General features: G+C 40.6%; 2 protein-coding genes across 3 annotated transcripts; one reads left to right on the plus strand and one right to left on the minus strand.

Annotated features, from left to right (window-relative positions):
- Nucleotides 1-988: 988 nt before the first annotated feature.
- WRKY54 (WRKY DNA-binding protein 54) lies at nt 989-14,149 on the plus strand. The gene is made up of 3 exons (XM_013002737.2): nt 989-1,485; nt 12,795-12,896; nt 13,401-14,149. Exons 1-3 carry the CDS (start codon nt 1,169-1,171, stop codon nt 13,945-13,947), a joined length of 966 nt encoding a protein of 321 aa, XP_012858191.2. The 5' UTR covers nt 989-1,168; the 3' UTR covers nt 13,948-14,149.
- Nucleotides 14,150-16,613: 2,464 nt separating this feature from the next.
- Nucleotides 16,614-19,729, minus strand: WRKY55 (WRKY DNA-binding protein 55). Of its 2 annotated transcripts, none has more exons than XM_088819398.1 (3): nt 19,160-19,729; nt 18,882-19,010; nt 16,614-17,132 (listed from the first exon to the last, which is right to left on the minus strand). In XM_088819398.1, exons 1-3 carry the CDS (start codon nt 19,636-19,638, stop codon nt 16,649-16,651), a joined length of 1,092 nt encoding a protein of 363 aa, XP_088675524.1. In that variant the 5' UTR covers nt 19,639-19,729; the 3' UTR covers nt 16,614-16,648. The 2 variants fall into 2 exon arrangements, with proteins under 2 accessions (XP_088675524.1, XP_088675523.1); XM_088819397.1 differs by having other exon boundaries at nt 18,882-19,013.
- Nucleotides 19,730-23,806: the final 4,077 nt, after the last annotated feature.

Consider the following 23,806-nt stretch of genomic DNA (forward strand, 5'->3'; position numbering starts at 1 on the left):
CGACCCGCATACAATCAATTTTCGAGGGTTTCTTTTCTCTTTCCTTTTTTAATCTTTTTTCCAATCTGGCTTCGTCTTATTTTCCATTAAGGCAAAATTGTAATTTTGGTCATCTATGTTGGTCTATTTAGAGAATTAGTCCTCTAAATTATCCTATTTCAACTTCACATGCAATAATTTTACGAATGTAGCATTTTGGGTCCTCTCTTAATTGCTTGAACTCAATTTTCACCATATGGCAACCGGATTTTATGGATTTTGCTTCTATTGACTTTTAAAAATGATAATCTCATCATCTAAGTTAGAGCCCTATTTAAAATCTATAAATATTCATATAACTAAATTACGATAAGGTTGTTAGTCACCGATATGTCTAGTTGGACCAATGTAATGGGTCTACAATTTCTTTATCTATTGGGTTACGAATCCAATATTGAACACCACTACCATCGAGTCTCAATCACCTTCAAATAAGATTTGGACCGACAATCTCAACTAATTAAACTTCAGCCCAGTCTATGAGGTATAAATAAATATTTTAATTCATTTCTTAAGGTACGTTCTATATTCAAATTATACAATGACTCGTATTATCTATACGACTTTTGCGATCCACACGTCTAACTTGAGCGTTGGAGGAGTTTCTGCCGGATCAACCCCAGATTTAGTTTACATGTTCTATGATCGCAGGTATCTCAAAATCAGCAAGCTTGTGAGCCAGTGATCCACTTTGCTCTTCCAGCTCATCCTTCTTCAACTCTCTAAGGTGATCTAATTCTAGCATCATCAGCCAAATAGTTTATGAAATAGGAGCTAGAATTAAAATTTCAAGCAAAATAGGAACAAAAATGCTAAATTTGAAAAGGTATTGCATGTAAAATTGAAATAGGACAATCTAGAGGACTAAATTGTTAGATTGACCAACATAGAGGACCAGCATTACAATTTTCCCTTTCCAGTAACTTACCTCTCTGCTTCGACCAATCACAGAGCCGCAAAAAAGTGACAGCAAACGGCAAAAACCCTTTTTTTCCTTTCTTATCTCTTACATCTGAAACCCTCCACCCACAAACATCCAAAACGCACACAGTGCAGCGTGTACCTCCCAAAAGGGAGGAGAGAGAAAGAGAGAGAGGGAGGTGAGGGTAGAGAGAGAGAGAGAGAGAAAATGGGTAGTCTAATGAGTGAAGGAAATTTTCATGCAAAGAGGAAAAGAGCGATCTCGGAGCTGGTTGAGGGCAAGAAAATGGCGGCCAGGCTTCAAACCCTTCTGCAGAATCGCGTCCAGGAAGATGACCGGAGTGCTGACGTGTCAGCTCAGGAACTCGCGGTTCAAATAGTGAGATCTTTCAGTGTGACTCTCTCCGTGGTGAGTTCCTGCACCGAGTCAGCCCAGATCGCCGCCGTTGACTGCGGCGGCGACAGCAGGAAGAAGCTGAAACCCGGGGTGGTGGTCAAAGATCGGAGGGGCTGTTACAAGAGGAGGTGAGATTATTTCTACCTAATTATAAATTATAATTAATCTGTAAATTAAAGTTCTTGTCTAGATCTCAAGTATACATTAATTAGCTTCTTGAAATCGATTTATCTCCACTACCAAAAAAAAAAATTAGAAATTACGCAATGATTATAATTAATTAATTAATTAATAGTATATATATATATATGATTTAGTCCGTAGGTCTTCGTCTTCCTCAAGCCAGCTCCGTTCGTACCCCGGGTGAATAAACCTGCAACGCCGGGAGGGGTTCCCGGCGGGAAAGCTCCGACGATCAAGTCAGTGATCGGAAATAGAAAAAATGTATATGCAATGTAATAGTGATTAGTGTAAAAATCTCATCCCTTTGTGTGTGTGTTGATTCTCTTATTTATAGATGAGGAAAGCTTGGCCTCCAAGGCTTTCCTTTTTTAGGGTTTCTCTTTTCCCCCAAGTCATGTATCTTGGGCCTGTATTGTCCTGGGCTCGCCTTACCTCGTTTGGTATTGGGCTAGCGAGTTAAGGTACTCCCAAGTAGTTCCGGGGTTCGCGCCATACGACGACTTCGCTCACGGTACCGAGCTAAGACATCATGGGTTCTTCATTATGGGCCTATCGTATTGGGCTTACTCTAATGGGCTTATGTTTATTTATTAATTGTCAATCAAGCCCGTATCAACTACTCCCCCCTACTCCTTATTTATAAAACAAGTCGGCTTTTCTTTACCTCGTTTTATAAGTACGGAGTATGAGGCATCAGTTCGCACTTCGATTTAGGTTTACGTCGGCGTACGCAGCCCCTCTTCCTTTCCCTTTCATTAATTACTCTGACACCCCGCATGGTCGGTTCAAGTTCCCTAGGTCATCATGAAAAGATTTCCATCAACACTTTTCGCGCTAGGTTCGAGGTAATCTGCATTAAATCCTGTCCGTTCGGGTGGGCGGTTATGATTGGTTTTTTCTCTTTCCTAGGTCATTACTAGGGGAGTCCAATCGACACTTCTTGCGCCGAATTCGAGGCGACCTACTTTGAATCTCACCCGTTCGAATAGACGGTTACGATCAAAGTTTTCCATTTTTCCTTCTCCTATAAATATCTGACCTCTATGAATTTTCAGATTTTTTCCCCTTCTTCACCTCTGCGCTCTCCCTATCTTTGTCTACCTCCGGCGACTTTGCTTTTCTGAGAACCAAGTTCTTTCCCTCCCGTGCTTGTTTCCTCCGACAAAGGTACTCCCCTCTTCACCTTACTTTTTACTATTCTTAGCCTATGTCTTCCAATTCCCCCGACCCTTTTGGTCAAAGAATGCCCTCCAGAGAGGGAGATGAACACCCTACCCTTACTCTTTCTTCTTCGTCGGAAGAAGGGCCCTATTTTTCCCCTTCGGGTAAATTACTGAAAAAACCGAAGAGAAAAAGAAGAGATGACGTTTTGTCTTCCGCAAGGAGCGGCTCTCCTTCACTGTCTGAGGGACGCGATTTAGACGACCAGTGGGGGCCCAGCACTTTAAGCGAGGTGGACTTAGACAATTTAGTTCGCGATATAGGCCTACCTACTGACGTAGAACTATTGTTGCCTTCGCGAGATCAGCGTCCCTTAAACCCACCCCCGGGTTTCAGCACCTGGTTCTCGGAACAGTTTTATTTCGGTCTTACTTTCCCCATCTCACCTTGGTTTTCTGAGATTGCGCAGTTGTGCAATGTGTCCCTCAATCAATTTCATCCTCATGCCATAGTCGTCATGACCGGGTTTCGCATGCTTTGCGCCTGGTCGGGTGTGGTCCCTACTCCAGCTCGATTTCGGAGTGTGATGGTTTTGAAAAATTCCAGTCCTTTTCATATTTCTATCTCGGCTCGCCCGGGTTTCAAAATATTAATGCCACCCAATAAAACTGATGGGTGGCAGGGTCATTACTTCTTCGCGAAAAACCCCGCTGATACTCCTTACCTGTGTCCTTGGTTCGCCACTTTACCCGACAAGCGGAGGGGGAAACCTCTAGCGATAGACGAATGGCTTTTGAAAATGATTGTTCACTTTCAACCAAGTTATGGTATGCCTGAGACTCTTACCAGTTTTCCACCGATACTTCGCCACTTCTGCTTCCATGACAACGGCACTCATCCCTTAACCCAAGAGGATTTAGGTGGGTTTAAGCATGATACTAGTTTTCTGCTATAGTTCGTCACTCGTTTTGGGTTGTGGCTTTTTATTTGGCTGTATTTTATGCTTGCCGAAGTATTGCATATTTCCTGACCACACTTTCCTTGATCCCATTAACAGATTTAAGGATGAAGAGAATGTTCCGAGGTGAGAAACTGGCGACTCGCCCGTCCGAATCGGAGCCGGAATTTCAGGCGTCTGAGTTCCAGCGCCCCGTGGTTGCTGAGTCCGAGAAAAAGTCCCCCGAAGAGGGAGCACTAAGGCAAAGGCCTTCTAAGAAGAGTGCTGTGGCCGCGCGTCCCCGAGATAGCCCACGAGTTGAGGATCCCGAGCCCCCTCGCCGATCTTCGGCCATAGTTACGGTCCCTTCCTCGACACCTCCCTCGGTCGAAGAACAGGTGGAGAGAGAGCCCGCCACAAAAAAGAGAAGGACTGATCTAGCCCTTGGGTTAGTTGGGTCGACTCCCGGGCAGACCGGGTCAGCTTCGGGGCAAGTTGGGTCATCTCTGCCTCCAAACTTTGCACTTCACCTCTGCCAGAATGCAGAGAACGCCATCGCTGCTTGCCGAGCTATGGCACTTCCCCGAGACGTTGCTCATTTCGGGCAAATGAGCAAGGGTGATCGGCTTGAATTGCTCCTTCATAACATAACGCAGGTTCGTTTTATTTTGCATACGCGAGTTAGTTTTTACGTTTCTTAATCATAGCTGATTTTACTTAAACTCCATGTATGCGTTAGCAATTTGCGATCGCCTTCTCGGGTCCTTTGGGGTGGGATGATGTCTCTCGGGAGGCATACGATAATCAGAAGAAAGAGGTCGGCCAGCTCCGAAAAGAGGTCCGAGGTCTGAAAGAGAGCCTGGCGGTGTCTGAGTCGGCAAAAGAGGGACTGTTTGCCGAGGTGAGGAGGCTACAAGAGAGAGAGAAGATCCTTCAAGCGGAGAAGGACTCTTTGGTATCCCATAATGCAAGTTTGGAGGAGAAAGCCAAAGGGCTTTCTAACGAGCTTTTCGCGGCTGGGAAGCAGGCATCTTCTAACTTCACCGAGGGAGTGAAGGAAGGCCATCGGCTGTTCCCGGGTTCTTCCGAGGGTCTGCGCTTCATGGAGGCGTTCGTCGGTCGTTTTTTCAACCGGCTCTGGCGTTCCACCACATTTACCCGACAAGCGTCTGGCCTAGCTCGCTTCTTCTTTTCGGAGGCGGTGAAAGCTGTTCGGAAACGACTAAGCGGTGCTGGCATCGAGTTCCCGCTAGTCGAGAACGATCTTGCCGAGGACTTACCGGATGATGTTATCCCGGGTTTCGAAGGCGACGTGAATGAAGACCCTGACTTAGAATGGTGGAGGGAGGTACATCGAGAGCTCGTTGTGGACTTCTCTCGCCAGGGAAGCTCTTCGGTGATCATCACCGATTTGGTTGGTGATGTTGAAACTATCGATGCAATGGCGAACCTCAACAGGGTGCCGTCGGACCCTGCCTCCTCTCCTCTTCCATCTGTCGGAGATCAAACCGGGGCCGGGGTGGAGTCGCCGAAGAAGACTTAGCCAATTTCAGCTGTTTCCCATTCATGTATTATGTGCTTTGTATGTGTTTGAACAATCTTTCTTTTTTGTATGTGTTTGAACAATTTTTCTTTGCTCTCCTTATATCGATATATCAGGAGTTCATTTGTTTAAGTATTGCCATTCATGTTTACCTTGAGTAGTTCTTTAGACTTAGCAACTTTTCCTTGCATTCGAATTGAACTGATGATCTTTTAAACTCATATCGACGGTTATTCCATGATTTCCTCAACTCAGTCATTACTCTGATTTTCGCAAGCCTCTTTGATTTTATCGCGGTACTTTGCTTCCATTTCTAGTTTAACTTGCCTCGGTAAAACACGCGAGTTAACGCCACAATGAAACGCACGAATTAATGCCACAACGAAACACGCAAGTTAACGCCACAATAAAACACGCGAGTTAACGCCACAATGAAACACGCGAGTTAACGCCACAACGAAATACGCGAGTTAACGCCACAATAAAACACGCGAGTTAACGCCACAATGAAACACGCGAGTTAACGCCACAATAAAACACGCGAGTTAACGCCACAATGAAACACGCGAGTTAACGCCACAATGAAACACGCGAGTTAACGCCACAATGAAACACGCGAGTTAACGCCACAATGAAACGCGCGAGTTAACGCCACAGTAAAACACGCGATTTAACGCCACAATGAAACACGCGATTTAACGCCACAATGAAACACGCGAGTTAACGCCACAATGAAACACGCGAGTTAACGCCACAATGAAATACGCGAGTTAACGCCACAATAAAACACGCGAGTTAACGCCACAATAAAACACGCGAGTTAACGCCACAATGAAACACGCGAGTTAACGCCACAATGGAACACGCGAGTTAACGCCACAATGAAACACGCGAGTTAACGCCACAATGAAACGCGCGAGTTAACGCCACAATGAAACACGCGAGTTAACGCCACAATAAAACACGCGAGTTAACGCCACAATGAAACACGCGAGTTAACGCCACAATGAAACACGCGAGTTAACGCCACAATGGAACACGCGAGTTAACGCCACAATGAAACACGCGAGTTAACGCCACAATGAAACGCGCGAGTTAACGCCACAATGAAACACGCGAGTTAACGCCACAATGAAACACGCGAGTTAACGCCACAATGAAAACTAAAATAGATAACACAAGGATTTTTTAACGTGGAAACCCTCCAAATAAGGAGAGAAAAAACCACGGGGCCTAGCCCAGATCGGAAAATGGATGTTTATTAATGGTTGTTTTGCCTGTACAAGGTGTATCTCGATTTTGCTGACATAATTGCCTCGATCTCCTTTCTCTCTCTTTTTTTTTTTTTTTTTTTTTTTTTTTTTTTTTTACGCGAAGAAGCGTTTCAAATGAATGATATTCCATGCTCGTGGCAATGGTTTTCCTTCTACGTCCGCCAGCTCATATCCTCCACCAGCCAAACATTTTGTGACCATGTATGGTCCTTCCCAATTGGCCTCTAACTTTCCTGTGTGTTTTAGCGCGTCAGCTCGTCGTAGGACGAGATCACCGATTTGGAATGAACGAGACCGTACCCCTTGATCGTATCGAGCCTTGATCAGGTTCTTACTTCGTTCCATGTGCAGATACGCTGCTTCTCGTAGGTCAAAAACCTCATCCAGCTGTGTCCTCAGGGCATCATCGTTTGTCCTTTCATCGAATGTGGTGATGCGGAGTGTGTCCATTGCCACCTCGACCGGGATAACAGCATCGGTCCCGTAGGTTAACCGAAATGGCGTCTCGCCAGTAGCTGCTTTGACTGTTGTCCGGTAAGACCAAAGGACTGAGGGCAGTTCGTCTACCCAACTTCCCCCTAACTCGTCCAGTCTCTTTTTCAAACCGTTGACAATGGTCCGGTTTGTGGATTCCACTTGACCATTAGCCTGGGGGTGTGCTACCGCCACGAATTTCTGTGTTATCTTCATCTCTTCGCACCACGAACGAATTTTCTTGCCGTTGAACTGAGTGCCATTGTCCGATACGATGCTTCTAGGCAGACCAAACCGACAACATATATTCTTCCAGACGAAGTGCATGACCTCGTCCTCTGATATTTTTGATAAGGCCTCAGCTTCAACCCATTTAGTGAAGTAGTCTACCGCAACAATGATGAACTTTTTCCGGCCAGTTGTTTGCGGGAATGGTCCCACTAGGTCAATCCCCCATTGAGCAAAGGGACATGGAGCACTCATGATGATCATCTCTTCTCCCGGCTTATGGATAAGTGGGGCATATTTTTGGCATTGTGCGCAGTGTTGAACGTATCGGTGTGTGTCTTCTTTCATACCGGGCCAATAATATCCTGCCCGATATAACTTCTGCATGAGGGCCCGAGCTCCTCCATGCTCACCACAACCACCTCGATGTACTTCGTCCAGAACATGCTTTATTTCCTGCTTTCCCAAACACCTTGCATCTACTGTGGTGAAGTTTCTTTTATATAATGTCCCATGCCGTACGTAAAAGTGCCTTGCCTTATATGCCAAACGGTGCTGCTCCCTCTTGGTACCAGCTCGCTCTCCTCTGAAGTATTTGAACAACGGTGTTCTCCAATCCGGCTCTTCGTCTATTACCATTACACCCGGCGTTGGGGTAGGGGCAATAAGGATGGTGATCTTTCTTTCAATACAATCGACGACTGACGACCCGACTTTAGCGAGGAAGTCAGCTCGCTGGTTGTCGCTTCTCGGAATTTGATGCATGGTACAGACTTCAAAGGTTTCTGTCACAGCTCGGGCTTTATTTACATAATTCTTCATTCTATCGTTTTTTACTTCGTAGTCCCCTTCGAGTTGGTGTATTACCAATTGGGAGTCGGAGTATATTCGCACCACTCGCGCTCCGAGCTCTTGAGCGATCTCCATACCTCGGATAAAGGCTTCATACTCTGCTTCATTATTGGAAACCCGAGGTAATCTAACGGCAAACTCGACCTCCGCTCCAGTGGGATCAATAACTATTATCCCTGCCCCCGCTCCCGAGGTTGTAGAGGAGCCATCCACGTAAATTTTCCACTCTTTTTCGATGGGTATCCTGGTGGTTTCTCGGATGAAATCCGCTAGCGCTTGTCCTTTGACCGAGGTACGGGGTTGGTATTGGATCTCGTATTGTCCCAGCTCGATGGCCCATTTAACAATTCGCCCTGACGCGGTAGGCTGACCTAGTGTCTGCCGAAGGGGTAAGCTTGTGCGAATCACCATGGTATGCGACAGGAAATAAGGCCGGAGTCGTCGCGTAGTGAGGACCAGTGCGTACGCTATTTTCTCGACTTCGGAATATCGGCTTTCCGACGTAGTGAGGATCTTACTAGTATAGTAGATCGGCCTTTGTTGATTATTAACTTCCTTAAACAACACCGAACTGATGGACTCATCGCCCACTGACAAGTATACAAACAGGGTTTCGCCCTTTTCGGGGGTGCTAAGAATCGGTAGGCAAGTAAGGGATCGTTTTAATGCTTCGAATGCGAGCTGGCATTCGGTGGTCCATTCGAACTGAGCTGTTTTCCTTAGCACTTTGAAGAAAGGCAGGCTTTTATCAGCCATTCGAGATATAAACCGAGCCAGAGCTACAACTTTCCCCGCCAAGGATTGGACTTCCTTGATGGAACGAGGAGGTGTCATCTGAAGTACGGCCTCTACTTTATCTTGGTTTACCTTGATGCCTTCCCGATTAACGATGTATCCCAGGAACTTCCCAGCTTGTACTGCGAATGCACACTTAGCAGGGTTCAACTTCATTCCGTATAAACGAAGAGTTGCAAAGGTCTCAGCTAGGTCTGCGAGATGCGTAGAGCGTCTCTTGCTTTTGACTAACATGTCATCAACATAAACTTCAATGTTGCGTCCGAGTTGAGCCCGAAACATCCTATCCATTAATCGCTGATACGTGGCTCCGGCATTTTTCAGGCCGAAAGGCATTACCACGTAACAATAAGTCCCTGAGGCGGTGACAAAACTGACTGCGGGCTGGTCCTTTTTGTCTAGCGGAATTTGGTGGTATCCTTGCGAGGCATCCATCATACTAAGTAACTCGCATCCAGCAGTGGCATCTACGAGCTGATCTATGCGAGGCAAAGGATAATCGTCTTTCGGGCAGGCCTTATTTAAATCTCTGAAATCGATACACATTCGCCATTGGCCATTGGCTTTTTGTACTAACACCGCATTAGACAGCCATGTAGGGAACTGAATTTCCCGGATGTGTCCGATTTCCAGAAGCCGTTGAACTTCCTTCTGTATGATTTCGTCCTTCTCGGTACCGAAGTGTCGCCGTTTTTGTTTGACGGGCCTGCACTCGGGTCGTAAATTAAGCCTGTGTACAGCAGTTCGTGGCGATATACCGGTCAAATCGCTTGGTTGCCAAGCAAAAACATCCTCATTAGACCGCAATAAAGCTATCAACTCATCTCGGAGAGGTGGTTCTAAATCCTTACTTATCCGGGTTTGTTTCATCATCCCGGGGACGAGGTCAATTGTCATCAATTCGTCCATGGGTTGTACATGATTAACCTTATCCTCTGGATCAACTCGGGGACGCTTCTCGTCTCCCAAATCTTCTTTGGTAAGGGTCTCGCGTCGGCCTTTCTCTGCTACCTTAACCATTTCGACGTAACACGATCTCGATTGGGCTTGGTCGCCCCTGACCTCTCCCACCATTCCATCAATTGGAAACTTAAGCTTTTGATGAATGGTTGAAGGGACCGCCCGAAAGGTATGTAACATCGGTCGCCCTATCACGATATTATACGAGGTTGGCGACCCTTCGACAATGACGAAATTGACAGTTTGAGTGCGTGCCCGAGGTGGCGTTCCTATAGTGACAGGGATTTTAACTTGTCCAACCGGCGTCAAGGATCCCCCCGTGAACCCGAATATCGGAGTAGTGACAGGGAAGATTGGGAGGTCAAGCTCCATTTGCAGGAAACATTCGTGGGATATAACATCCACCGAACTTCCTGGATCAACGAAGGCGCGAGCGACATCATACCCCCCAACGTTAATCGTGATGAGGAGAGGGTCACAATGGAAATCCTCTAGGTCCGCTTCATCTTCCGGACCAAACGAGATAGTGGGATATTGACGATACTTCGGTGTCGAGATTTGGCAAACCTCATGATTATTTTTGAGGCTACCGAGGTGGCGTCTCCTAGCCCGGTGAGTATCTCCTCCCGTAGGACCCCCCGAAATCATCTGAATGTACCCTCTTTTCGGTGCTGGTGGTGGTGGCGGTGCTCGTGGCGGGTTCCCAAACTGGGCTTCACGCTTTTGTCCCCGAGGTGAATCTATCTTCACAAAATCCCCGATTTTGTTATCTCTAATGAGACGTTCCACTTCGTCCTTCAGATGTGCGCAATCGTCGGTCGTATGTCCATATTCATTATGAAAACGGCAAAAAGTACCCAACGTTGGATCTCGACGGGGGGCTCCGCGAGCAGTTCGAGGCCATCGTAGATCAGCCCTCTTCTCAATCGCGCACAACACCTGGGACAGAGGAGCCGTAAGGGGTTGATATGATTGAAAACGAGATCCCTTAGCATCCGGGACAATACTCCGACTAGGGGCATTGGCATCCCTGCGAGGTAACATGAGCTCCCTGCCTTTCTTTACTTCGCTGACTCGTGCATTTGCGACTTGGTGAGATTCTTCCACTTTCTGTTGGCGGGCCTCTTCTAAATTGATGAACCTAGATGCCCTTTCTAATAGGTTATCGAAATCAGGGGACGGCTCCAGCGCCAAAGCTCGGAAAAACTCATCATCTCTCAGTCCTTGAGAAAGAGCTGCCATGAGTACCTCATCACTGGTGGTCGGGACTTCCAGGGTGGCCGAGGTGAACCGTTTGATGTAACTCCTGAGGCTTTCTTTCTCCTTTTGGCGAATGCTAAATAGTGACAGGGAGGTTTTTTTGCACTTCTTTGAGCTGGCGAACTGGTTCATGAAAGCCTTGGCAAATTGCTCGAAAGATTGTACGCTCCCGGAAGGCAGCAAACCGAACCAGGCCTGAGCAGATCCGGCTAGAGTGGTAGCGAAGGCACGACATCTCACCCCTTCTGTGAGCTGATGAAGCGATGCTGTATTGTTGAAACGGCTTAGGTGCTCGGCGGGATCCGATGTGCCATTGTACTCGAACGAAATGGGTCGGTAGCTAGCTGGTATGGGGTCATCATCAAGGTGTTTTGCGAAAGGGCTAGATCCCACGAGATCTCGCGCTGGCCTGTTCCGTAAGGCCTTTAATTCATTCATATCGCGTCTCAGGCTGTCTACCTCGGTCCTGACTCTATGACTATCACCTCTTCGATTTTCCGAATAACTGTCGCCTTCGTCATCAGCTCGTCCCTCGTTCGGGGAATGTCTGGGATCCCTCCTGAGTCGGTTATCGTGAGGTAAACTTTGGGTGTAGTTTCTGATGGCCGCGGTGATCATGGTTTCCACCTCGTCTCGGGTATACGTGCGCTCATTGGGAGCCTGAGCGGGGGTTGTGGCTGGCCTTCTCGAAGCAGCTTCGCCATCCTGGAACTCGAAAGAGGGGCTGCTTGGAGCGAAGGGGATCCGGCCCTCCTTTTCAGGTGTAAGGAAGCTACACCCCGATTTATCTTTCTGAACGGACGATGGGTCAACCGGTGCACCACGGGCTACCGCATCCAAATCCTTCTGCAAATTCCGGGCGACTGCGTCTTCTCCGTCCATTCTTTCTCCACGTTCTCAGCTCAGATCTGGACTTCCGGGGGTAGATCTGATTTTTCCCGGAAGCTGTTTTCTCCTGATTTTTAGGCCTTTCCCACAGACGGCGCCACTTGATTTAGTCCGTAGGTCTTCGTCTTCCTCAAGCCAGCTCCGTTCGTACCCCGGGTGAATAAACCTGCAACGCCGGGAGGGGTTCCCGGCGGGAAAGCTCCGACGATCAAGTCAGTGATCGGAAATAGAAAAAATGTATATGCAATGTAATAGTGATTAGTGTAAAAATCTCATCCCTTTGTGTGTGTGTTGATTCTCTTATTTATAGATGAGGAAAGCTTGGCCTCCAAGGCTTTCCTTTTTTAGGGTTTCTCTTTTCCCCCAAGTCATGTATCTTGGGCCTGTATTGTCCTGGGCTCGCCTTACCTCGTTTGGTATTGGGCTAGCGAGTTAAGGTACTCCCAAGTAGTTCCGGGGTTCGCGCCATACGACGACTTCGCTCACGGTACCGAGCTAAGACATCATGGGTTCTTCATTATGGGCCTATCGTATTGGGCTTACTCTAATGGGCTTATGTTTATTTATTAATTGTCAATCAAGCCCGTATCAATATATATATTGTTGTCCGTACATTCAAGAGATAAATCAACATGTAATAGCACTGTTTGTGGAGAGATATACAGTAGCATCAACTTGGACAGGCAAAAACAAAAGAGATGAGGGGGCCGCGGCCGCCTTTAACTTCTATCTACGTACTTTTAAAGCAGATTTTTTGCCCTATTTTATATAACCATAATTGATTGATTAAAGACATTCCACTTTAATTTGATGAATAATTATTTACCTTTGTTTGTACTTAATTGTCTTATATATATAATATAAACATGGATTTAATTACAGAAAGACCAAAGATTCATGGGTGATTGTATCTTCAACTATGGAAGATGGATGCGCGTGGAGGAAATACGGACAAAAGAGTATCTTGAATTCCGAGTTTCCGAGGTAATTACTCGAAACCAGTTATTCATAAATATTTAGCTAAACTATATGTATAATTTGATCATACAATTGCCATACATATAATTTGATATATCAGCGACATATGCATTTTTCGAAATTGATCTGTCGTCGTAAAATGAGTGTTTTATCTTATGTTTGTATCTATATATATAAATATATATAGTTAATTAGCATGTAAAATCCACTGTGTGTATATATATATAGTACCTTCAATTTCTTGTGTTCACACATAATGCCAAATGCTTCAATTAGTATTTATATTCATGAATCATTGTGAATGTATACGAACTTATCGACGATGTTACGAATTCGTAATTTGATGCATTCAAATGCGTGCATTTGATGATGATCATAAATTCGTTGCCCTAATTGATTGGACGAAATCGTTTTAATTTTACAGAAACTCTTGCATCTTCATGATCAAGAATGTATATATATTAGTTATTATATAATTGAATTTTTATTTTGGTTAATTTGCAATTACAGGTGTTATTACAGATGCACACACAAATACGAAGGGTGCAAAGCGACGAAACAAGTGCAAAGAATCAAAGAAGATCCTCTCACTTACCAAACCACTTACATGAGCCACCACACATGCACAGAAACACAAAGGGCGCCGCCACATGTCGCGATGTTATTGGACGACTCGGATCCTATGGAGTCCGCTAATCTCATTAGCTTCCAATCAAAAAAGCCCGACCGTCAAAATTTCCCGACTCCCATATTTACGCCTTCGGTCGTCAAACAAGAATCGAAAGAAAACACTCCTCAAACTACCGATGAAGATCTGTCCGAGTCTAAATCAATGATTCATAAGGATACTATGTGGCAGAATACCTCCATCGGAATGGGCACGTTGGAGCAGAAGCCCGCTTGGACTCATCCGATAATGAACGGGCCCTACGTAGAAGAAGATCAAGCTGCGGGTTCTGGTTTCGATCGTGACTCGTGCGAGTCGTCAACTATTTTTGATGGTTTGGATTGTTTGGAGGTTAATCAGTTTGCTGACATATGGAAAACTCGATGGTGAGATAGCTGTTCGGCTTCTGGTGTACAGTGTCGTAATACGTAATTATAATACATTCCATTGTTGTGTATGAATAAATTAATTTAATTTCTACTATATAATTTATCTTCATTGATTAATTAGATGGCCATTGTTGTGTTGTTGAAGCTTTAAAGTTTGAACTTAATTACGTTCTTCATTAATTAAATTTTGATTGTCTCGATTGTATATGTAAAGCTAGTGGTGTAGCTAGCTTATCTTTTCTTCTTCTTCTTTTCATATATTTTTTTTATATTTTTTTTTATATTTTTTTTATTTATACTTTATAATTTTAGCATAATGCATGCATAATGATATGTTAGTAATAGCACAAGATTTTTAACAAGATTTAAATTGTTGCTAAACATGTAGGTTTTTGTTTGATATAGAATTAAGCGTTTAATATTTCATCTTTAATTGATTAATATCTAAATGGTTAAATTATTTCAGAGTTGAATAATTAAGTTTGTTTGATAACTGAAAGATTAATAGTATATATCCATATAATTTATAATGTTATAATTTGTTTGTTGTGAATTGTTGAGTGAATGTTGTTATTTGATTTTGTGAGTTAATGTAACTTTTTAACATGATTTACTTAATAAGTAAATATGATAATTTAATTGACATTAAATTCCATGTATTAATTATTATAAATAAATTCATTGAATAAACACATAATTTCATGATGAAACACACACACACATATATGCAAGTATATTTACAAATATTAAAGTTGTAAGAAATATATAACATGAGTAAGATAAAAACAAAAAAAAATGTATATATATATATATATATATATATATATATATATATATATATATATATATATATATATATATATATATACATCATATATATATAATTAATAATTAGGATAATTAAATATTGTTTATTCAGAATAGTGAATACCATTGTTGTTAAACAAAATTGAACTTAGGTACAATATGATCTTCAACTTTTACCCTAAAAGTAGGACACTAGTACTACTCTATAATATAATCCATTAATCCTTAATATAATTTAAAAAAGAGATAAATTATAAATTCCACAAGTCAACGTTGTAGACCAATTAAATTTCAGCCTCAATATAAACAAATTCAACTATAAATATATAATAAGGGAATTAATTATGTTCCGCCAATGGAAGCACAAGAGTCCTTCCATACCATTACATTACTCAAGATATTGACTATTCAATAGTACTCTTGTTCCTATCTCTAAAACCTAAATTAACACTTGAAATAAATTTATGCTTATTCATTACCCTAATTGTATTTATATATATGGGTGGAAATTGGAAACTAAATTTCCAATTTCCGTCGATTCCGACCCAGATTTTTTCGATTTCGGAACAATATTTTTCAATTCGGATACCGAGATTATGACTTCCAATCTTTTCGAAATTATTTATATCGGAATTGGATTAATATAAGAGATTTCGATTCCCGGTCCGATTTAAATTCTGAAAATAATTCCGAAAATTATGAATTTTTTTTCTTCCAAATATTACACTTAACATACGGATATTATTATGTAATTTATATTTTAGGTGACAAAAAATTGAAAATTTCTGAATTCCGCCGGTTAGGATCCGAAATTTTCCGATTTTGGAACAAGTTTTTTCGTTCCAATTCTCAATTTTTTTGGAACTAGTTTTGGACTTCTGAAATTAATCGAAATTTTCCCAAAATGGCTTATTCCCGTCCGATTTACACTCCTATTAAGTATTAACATATCGAGTGAGCACAATCCACCGTCTCATTCAAAAAAAATTGTTCTAAACTGTATGTGATCAACCACTTCATGATATGTTGATATTTACAATTAATATGTTGATATGTTAATATTTGAATTTGTCCCTTGATTTCGATTTTACAATTAATTTAGATTTATAAAAAAAGAAAAAAGAAAAAAAGCCATTTGACCATCTGTTGCTGTCACTAATCACTATCCATTTATAAATTATATTTTTTAAAATTTTTAAATTAAAAAAATACTCCAACATGTTGTAAAGATGGGATGGTTGAGATTTTATTTACTTATTTTAATTTTTTTTTTTAATTTCAGACATGTTATCTTAATGCGATAAGTAGTGTTTAGCTCGGCTGTAGTTATCAATTTTACGTCCAAATTTGACTGAATTCGTTTGACTTTTACTATGACATGAATTATCTCCCGAGACAAATATTCGTCACGTAATTGTTAATTACTAGGATTGATATTCGTCACGTAATTTTTTGTTACTGTAATTAATTGTATTTTGCCCCCCAAACATCGACGATTTTTGCATTTTGCCCCCAAACTAAAACATATTGCACGATGCCCCCAAACTCTATTATTTGGAGCACAGAGTTTGGCAGGGGTAAAATAGTCAAATTCCAAATACAATTCAACTATCAACATAGGGCCAAGTGGCCAACTGCATCATTATTGTCAATTTCAAGATACATCATAACAGAATAAATTCAATAATAATAATAATAATAATAATAATAATAAATAATCTAACCTACACTCGTAATAATGGAAATTAATTTGTTGAAAAAATAAATTTGGTAAACTTTAATTTAATTTCTAATACGGGTTAACTAGACCTAGCACCAAATAAATTAAATCATCTTTGTTGATGCCTAGCTACATTAAAATTTTTCTTTTTGTAGTAAGTAATTAAGTTTTTAGTTTAATCTTTCTTTTCTTCAGAATCCCACTTGTGATTATCATCCATGGAAGAGAAGATGAGATCCATGCTATTGCTGCTGCTGCTTCCGGAATTAAACATCGCGTCCGCCATATCCGCCACCGGCAGCTGGTACTCCGGGAACCTGGCCGCGGCTCCATCACTAATCCCGGCCGCCGCCACGCTGCTGCCACCGAGATCTTGAAAGATTTGCATGGAGAGCCAGTTGTGGTGGATATTAGTAGTATTAGGGAGTGAGTAGGGAAGTAGTGGAGGGTACACGTTGGCCGCGGCTGCGGTTGTGCGTGGCGGGAACGGTTGTTGTTCCGGCAGCGGCAGCGCGGCGGAAGGGGCGGTGGAGGACATGTGGCAGGTGTGGCTGCCGCGGTAGGTGACCTCGAATGTGAACGGATCGTCGTCTAAACGCTGGACTTGTTTCTTGGCGGGGCATTCGTAGAACTTTTGGTGGGTGCACCTGTAATAACTCCTGCAATTTCAAGAAAAAAAATCTTGAATTAGGTTACGAGGGGTACTTTAGTCTTTTTGTAGTTTCCGGTTACGCTCGATTTGTGGCCGGTGCTTATTCAATTTCATCGTTCGCTTTAGAAAATCATCACTCTGAAGCATAAGACTTACGTGAGTTCGATTGTATTACTGTAATGAGGTTGATATTTTTAAACGTTGTGATCGATCGATAGTATTTTGTATTTATTTCGTTTCATAAAATTACAACATCATTGAAAATCTTTAATTGCATTTTCTTCGTTTATATTAAAGGATCATAAGAGTTATATATGTTTTAGTTTATTTTACAATAAATTTATCTTTATTTGGAAAAATGAAAACTCGTGCATCGCACGGGTGAATAATACTAGTTTATCGAACGTTAAGGTTCGTCTTTATATGTTTATTTAATTTTAAAGAAAAATAAGTAAATTGTTCAAAATTGTGCTTGAAAAAGTTGAAAGTTAGAATCTTATTTAATTCAAAACACGAGCCCAAGACTTTATAAAAATTCCTATTTCGGGTTCATATTTTGTATTAATTTAATTTTTCTTGATTTATCAAAGTCAACTTCATTTTATTCAACTTGACGAAAACGTCGTCGTCTAATTCTTCTTCATGGAATTGAAACATTCGCCCTAATTCCCTACAATTCTATACTTAGAATCGTGTTGTTCAGTGCACCACGACTTTAGTTATGAATATATTCAAGAGGGTCTCACAAACCATGAAAAGGAAAATATGCATTTGACACTTTCAAGTCATTGGACTTTCGCTTTCCCATAAATTTCGAAACATTTTATAGTGCATGCGTGGCAAAAATATTGAATAATAATAATAAGTGTAAATTACACATACACCTCTGGGTATACTAAACTAGCTTTAAGACCCCCGTGTTATTAATAATTACAATGACCCACTAAAACATTGTTAGAAGCTCTAACAGAGTAATGCGTTGGATAAATTATTGAGTTACGTTTCTAACGAACTATTAGTTTCAAGAAGTGGTCGAGACATCATAGAGTTTGGGTGACATGACTCCCCCAACATTTCTTAAATTCTTATTATTTTATATAAGATGTATAAGTTTTTGTCTATGGTATCATTAATTAACCGCCCCGCATAAAACAAATATAGTGCATATAGATCCTGAGGGCATGAAATCTTGGTTCCGGTAATTGTTTAAGGGATGTGGTTGTAATTATCAATACCACAGAGACTTTAAAGTTATTATAGCATACATCAAGGCTGTAGGTGTAATTTACCCAAATTACACCTACACCCCTGAGGCATGCTATAATAACTTTAAGGTCCCTATAGTGTCGGTAATTACAATAAGCCCGAAACATTGTTAGAAACCCTAAAATAATGCATTGGATAAATTATTTCATCAGGGTTCTAACAAACTACTGGTTTCAGACGGTGGTGGAGACTACATAGAGGTAGGGTGTGACATGGCTATATTCTAACATTTCTTAAATCCTTATTATTTTATATAAAGTTTATAAATTTTCGTCTATGGTAGCATTAATGGCGGCGCGGGAAATTAAAATAGTGCATATCGATCTCTATGACATGAAATCTTGGCTCTGATAATTTTTTTCAAGGGTATAGATATAATTATACATACCACATGGATCTTAAAGTTATTTTAGAGGTGTATCCGTAACTTACTCTAATGATAAATCATGATTATAAATTTTGAAATAAAAATTGAAAAATTAAATGTCACCTTGGATACGTGGAACCTAGGATTTCTTTTTGACCGTATTTTCGCCACGTGTAACCATCTTCCGGAGGAATATCAAGATTCCCCATCTGAGGAGCTGCAACTCTCTTCACTGTCTTGTAACCTTCGTCTCTTCTGATCATTAATTCATTAAAATTGAAGCATGATTATTAATTAATCATCATAATTAATTGTTTTCAGACTAGAACAATCTTATTTATAGGCATGCATAAATAATTAAATACACACATTTTCTAGCTTAGGTAAGAAATTTCTATTACCTCTTCCTAGTTCTGCTGGAATCCGGTGCATCATCTCCAACGCGGGCCCCACCTTTAAAATTACGGCCTCGACCGATCACATCGCCCAACTCGCGAACCATCGGTCCCTTCATTCTCCCATCACCAACACTCGCAACCGCTCGAGGATTGAGCAAATCCAACGGCTCACGAGTATTAGTCGCAGCAGCGGCGCCGGTAGCGGCAGTGGTGGTGCCACCGGTCCTCAGCCATTCTTGAATTTCGGCACCAATTTGATCTTCATGATCAAGCTGCTGTTGCTGCCGCCGCCTCAGATTACTATTCAAAATACTCGGTTGATTAGAATTTAACCCGTCTTTAACATTGCTAAAAACTCGAACGATTTCTTCGCAAGACAACGAAAGAATATCCGGCTGGTTTGCCAAAACTGGGAGGCTTTGTTCAAGATCCTTAGCCAACTTGCACCCATATAACACCAATGCTACTAAATCCTCTTCCATATTTGATTTTTCTTTTCTATTTGAATTTGGAAATAATATGGGGGGTATAAATAAATATGGAAACTAATATTAAATGTAATTTTTTGCATATACGTTGAACACGGAGAGTGGAAGAAATTAAAGTTATATAGGAAAATATGACTAAGTCATTGGTCTTAAATTCCTGGGCAAAATTAAATCTTTTTCTCATCTTCAATTGTATTGATCAAAGTCCACGAGAAGACTTGGCCTTGTTGAAACAACGAAAATATTATAATGGACCGTGACGAAATTTCCTAGGTTTGAAGGTCTGATTTTGTGAATATTAATTTTGATAATCATTTACTTTATTGTAATAATTATACTATGAAGTGAATTTAATTTTATTTTATTCCTATATTGTGAATATTAATTCGTTTCCCTACATACACTACCACCACTCCCCAAATGTGAATCCTCTGCGAAATTATCACCGCCGCCACCCTGGTTCAAGTGCCCGTCTTGCGTCCACCCAAATTCATCCCAACCCGAAAAATACCCATCAAATCATGAAACTGTTGTACAAAAATTCGTCCACCGCGGTGAAGTTTTTCCGATGGTCGGGTTAGTATGAAAAGAGGTAGAGAAAATTAAAAAATAAGAACCAGAGTGTTTGGGTATTTGTAGGTATTCTACTTTTTTTTTTTTATTCGGGTAGTATAGTCATGTTTGTTAAGTCAACAGCAAAATGGTAAACAGGGGGCTGTATGCTATGTCAAACACAATATAGGAGGGAGATTGCTAATTTATTAAACACGGGGGGGTTTTCGTTAATTAGAAATAACACAGGGGGCTCTATGCTATTAGCTCTATATCCATATTTTGAAAAAAGTTGCAGAAACCCTAAAAAGCACAGGGAGGTATTTGCTAATTTTTTTATGACAGGGGGGAATTGCACAGTTACGATTTTAACAGGGGTAGTAAATGCAATAAACTCATATTTTTATTTTACCTTCATTTTTCTGTTTACGTATCCACGGTTTCACAGAGAGTCGCTGGAACAGATCCACTCTCCCTCCTTGCATGTTGGCCATGATTATGTACCTGAAAAAATATCAACAAATGAAATTACAAACAGCAAAATGGATAACTTCTGCACTGAAAAGTACTCCCAAAATTAAATAATTTTGGGGCGTTTTCTGCAGTAGCTAGCTAACTCTGATCTCTGTTATATTTATACAACATAAAGAATAAATTCCGTCAATACTCAATACACACATTCGATGCATGCGGCTAGTATGCCTCTTTCTTATTGAAACAAATTAACAGAGGTTTCTGGATCTGAATAAAACTGGTTAGAAGAAAACCAGAAATCAGAGTAAAACATTATTAAAAAAAAAAATTGAAAAAACGAAAATGGAAGCCTGTGTGTGTGTGTGTGTGTGTGTGTGTGTGTGTGTGTGTGTGTGTGTGTCAAACAGCAAAAAATCAATGGATAACTTCTGCACTGAAAAGTACTCCCAAAATTAAATAATTTTGGGGCGTTTTCTGCAGTAGCTAGCTAACTCTGATCTCTGTTATATGTATACAACATAAAGAAGAAATTCCGTCAATACTCAATACACACATTCGATGCATGCGGCTAGTATGCCTCTTTCTTATTGAAACAAATTAACAGAGGTTTCTGGATCTGAATAAAACTGGTTAGAAGAAAACCAGAAATCAGAGTAAAACATTATTAAAAAAAAAATTGAAAAAACGAAAATGGAAGCCTGTGTGTGTGTGTGTGTGTGTGTGTGTGTGTGTCAAACAGCAAAAAATCAATGGATAACTTCTGCACTGAAAAGTACTCCCAAAATTAAATAATTTTGGGGCGTTTTCTGCAGTAGCTAGCTAACTCTGATCTTTGTTATATTTATACAACATAAAGAAGAAATTCCGTCAATACTCAATACACACATTCGATGCATGCGGCTAGTATGCCTCTTTCTTATTGAAACAAATTAACAGAGGTTTCTGGATCTGAATAAAACTGGTTAGAAGAAAACCAGAAATCAGAGTAAAACATTATTAAAAAAAAAAATTTGAAAAAACGAAAATGGAAGCCTCTGTGTGTGTGTGTGTGTCAAACAGCAAAAAATAAATGGATAACTTCTGCACTGAAAAGTACTCCCAAAATTAAATAATTTTGGGGCGTTTTCTGCAGTAGCTAGCTAACTCTGATCTCTGTTATATTTATACAACATAAAGAATAAATTCCGTCAATACTCAATACACACATTCGATGCATGCGGCTAGTATGCCTCTTTCTTATTGAAACAAATTAACAGAGGTTTCTGGATCTGAATAAAACTGGTTAGAAGAAAACCAGAAATCAGAGTAAAACATTATTAAAAAAAAAATTGAAAAAATGAAAATGGAAGCCTGTGTGTGTGTGTGGTGCACAAATCGGGTGAAAATGTTTTGAAGGGGTTGAAATTTTGAAGTATATATCTCCACCAAAAAAATATAAACACAGAACATCAAAGTAGACACGGCCACGGGCCGGTTTTGGGCCCGGAACCGGCCCGAACCGTGTGAACCGGCCCGTTGACCGTGTGAACCGGCCCGGAACCGTGAACCGGCCCGTCCTACCCGGGACGGGCCCGGTTCTTAGATTTGGTGAACCGTTCACCCGGATTTAAAAAAAAAAAAAAAAAAAAAAAAAAATCAAAAAAATTCAAAAAAAAGTGAATAACGGCCGGTTCACCCGGTGAACCGGCCCGGGTGAACCGGCCCGGTGAACCGGCCGTTATTTACTTTTTTTTGATTTTTTTTGAATTTTTGTTCCCCCCCAATTTTTCCTATAAATACCCACACACCCCAATTTTGCTTTTTTTTTTTAATTTGTTTTGCCCCCAAACCCCCCTAATTTTTCCTATAAATACCCTCACACCCCAATATTTCCTATAATTTACTTATTCATCAAATATTTCAAACTTGTGCTTCTAAATTGACTTTTCATTTATTTCCTTTTCCTTTATCTATTTAAAAGTATTTCTTTTAATTTACTTATTCATTAAATATTTCAAAAAAAAAAAAAAAAAACAAAAAAAAAAAATTTCAAAATTTCCGGGCCGAACCGGCGGGCCGACCCGGCCCGGTGAACCGTGCACGCCACGGGCCGGTTCCGGTTCCGGAAAATGTGAACCGTGAACCGGTCCGAACCGGCCCGGAACCGGCCCGAACCGGCCCGTGGCCGTGTCTACATCAAAGTAAATCCCCTTTCCATTTTCGAGGTAGAAAAAATTATATGCATGGAGCATATGTAAATGCATATGAGAACTACAGAAATTCTATTCTGATTATGAACAGTTTATTCAGAGATTTGGATCAAAAAATGTGTTGAAATTTGATGAGTGAGAGAAAAACCTTCTCTGAGAAGACGATTATGGAAGACAGGCGTTGTGTGTGTGTGTGTGTTGTGTACTATTGTTCACTGTAAATCACTGATATATATTACAGACGTGAGATATGAGAGAGAAAGAGAGGGAAAAAAAAAAGCGAGAATTTAGCTGCCCCTATACCCCCACAAAATGCTGCAAAAGACAAACAAACCCCTGAGCTTTGTTATATTAATATTTGTATTTTTTATTTTAATATAGCCTCATTTGAGCAATTATGATTTAAATTGTAGATAATTGTGTTCCTTTTATTTAAACTTTTAAAGCTTTACTTTATTGCTTTCAAATCAAATATAAATTTCCAATTAATAATTCTACTTGAAACTTCAATTAATGCAAATATTGTTTTTTTTTTTTTTGAGTAAATTAATGCAAATATTGTTGACACTTGAAACATTTCTGAAATTGCAAATTCTGACAATTAAAAAATGATCAATATATATATATATATATATATATATATATATATATATATATATATATATATATATATATATATGTTTGATTTATTATAGTCTGTAACATAATAATTTTGTAACAAATTCAAGGGTGAAAGTAAACATGGCGGGCGGGGCAGTTGGTTGAGGTTCGAGCCTCGGAACTGGATTTTTAATATTGACTTTTATGTTTAATTTTTAATTCGGGTACATATTTATTAGAAACTAGTACTTCACCCGTGCGTTGCACGGATATCAGTTTCAAAATGAGAAAAATAATAATATTTAAACGAATATCTTTTTATAACAACAGCAATTCAAGTAAAACAA

This window comes from Erythranthe guttata, chromosome 6 (assembly GCF_056151865.1).
Source record: "Erythranthe guttata isolate IM_541 chromosome 6, IM_541, whole genome shotgun sequence".
NCBI classification, from domain to species: domain Eukaryota; kingdom Viridiplantae; phylum Streptophyta; class Magnoliopsida; order Lamiales; family Phrymaceae; genus Erythranthe; species Erythranthe guttata.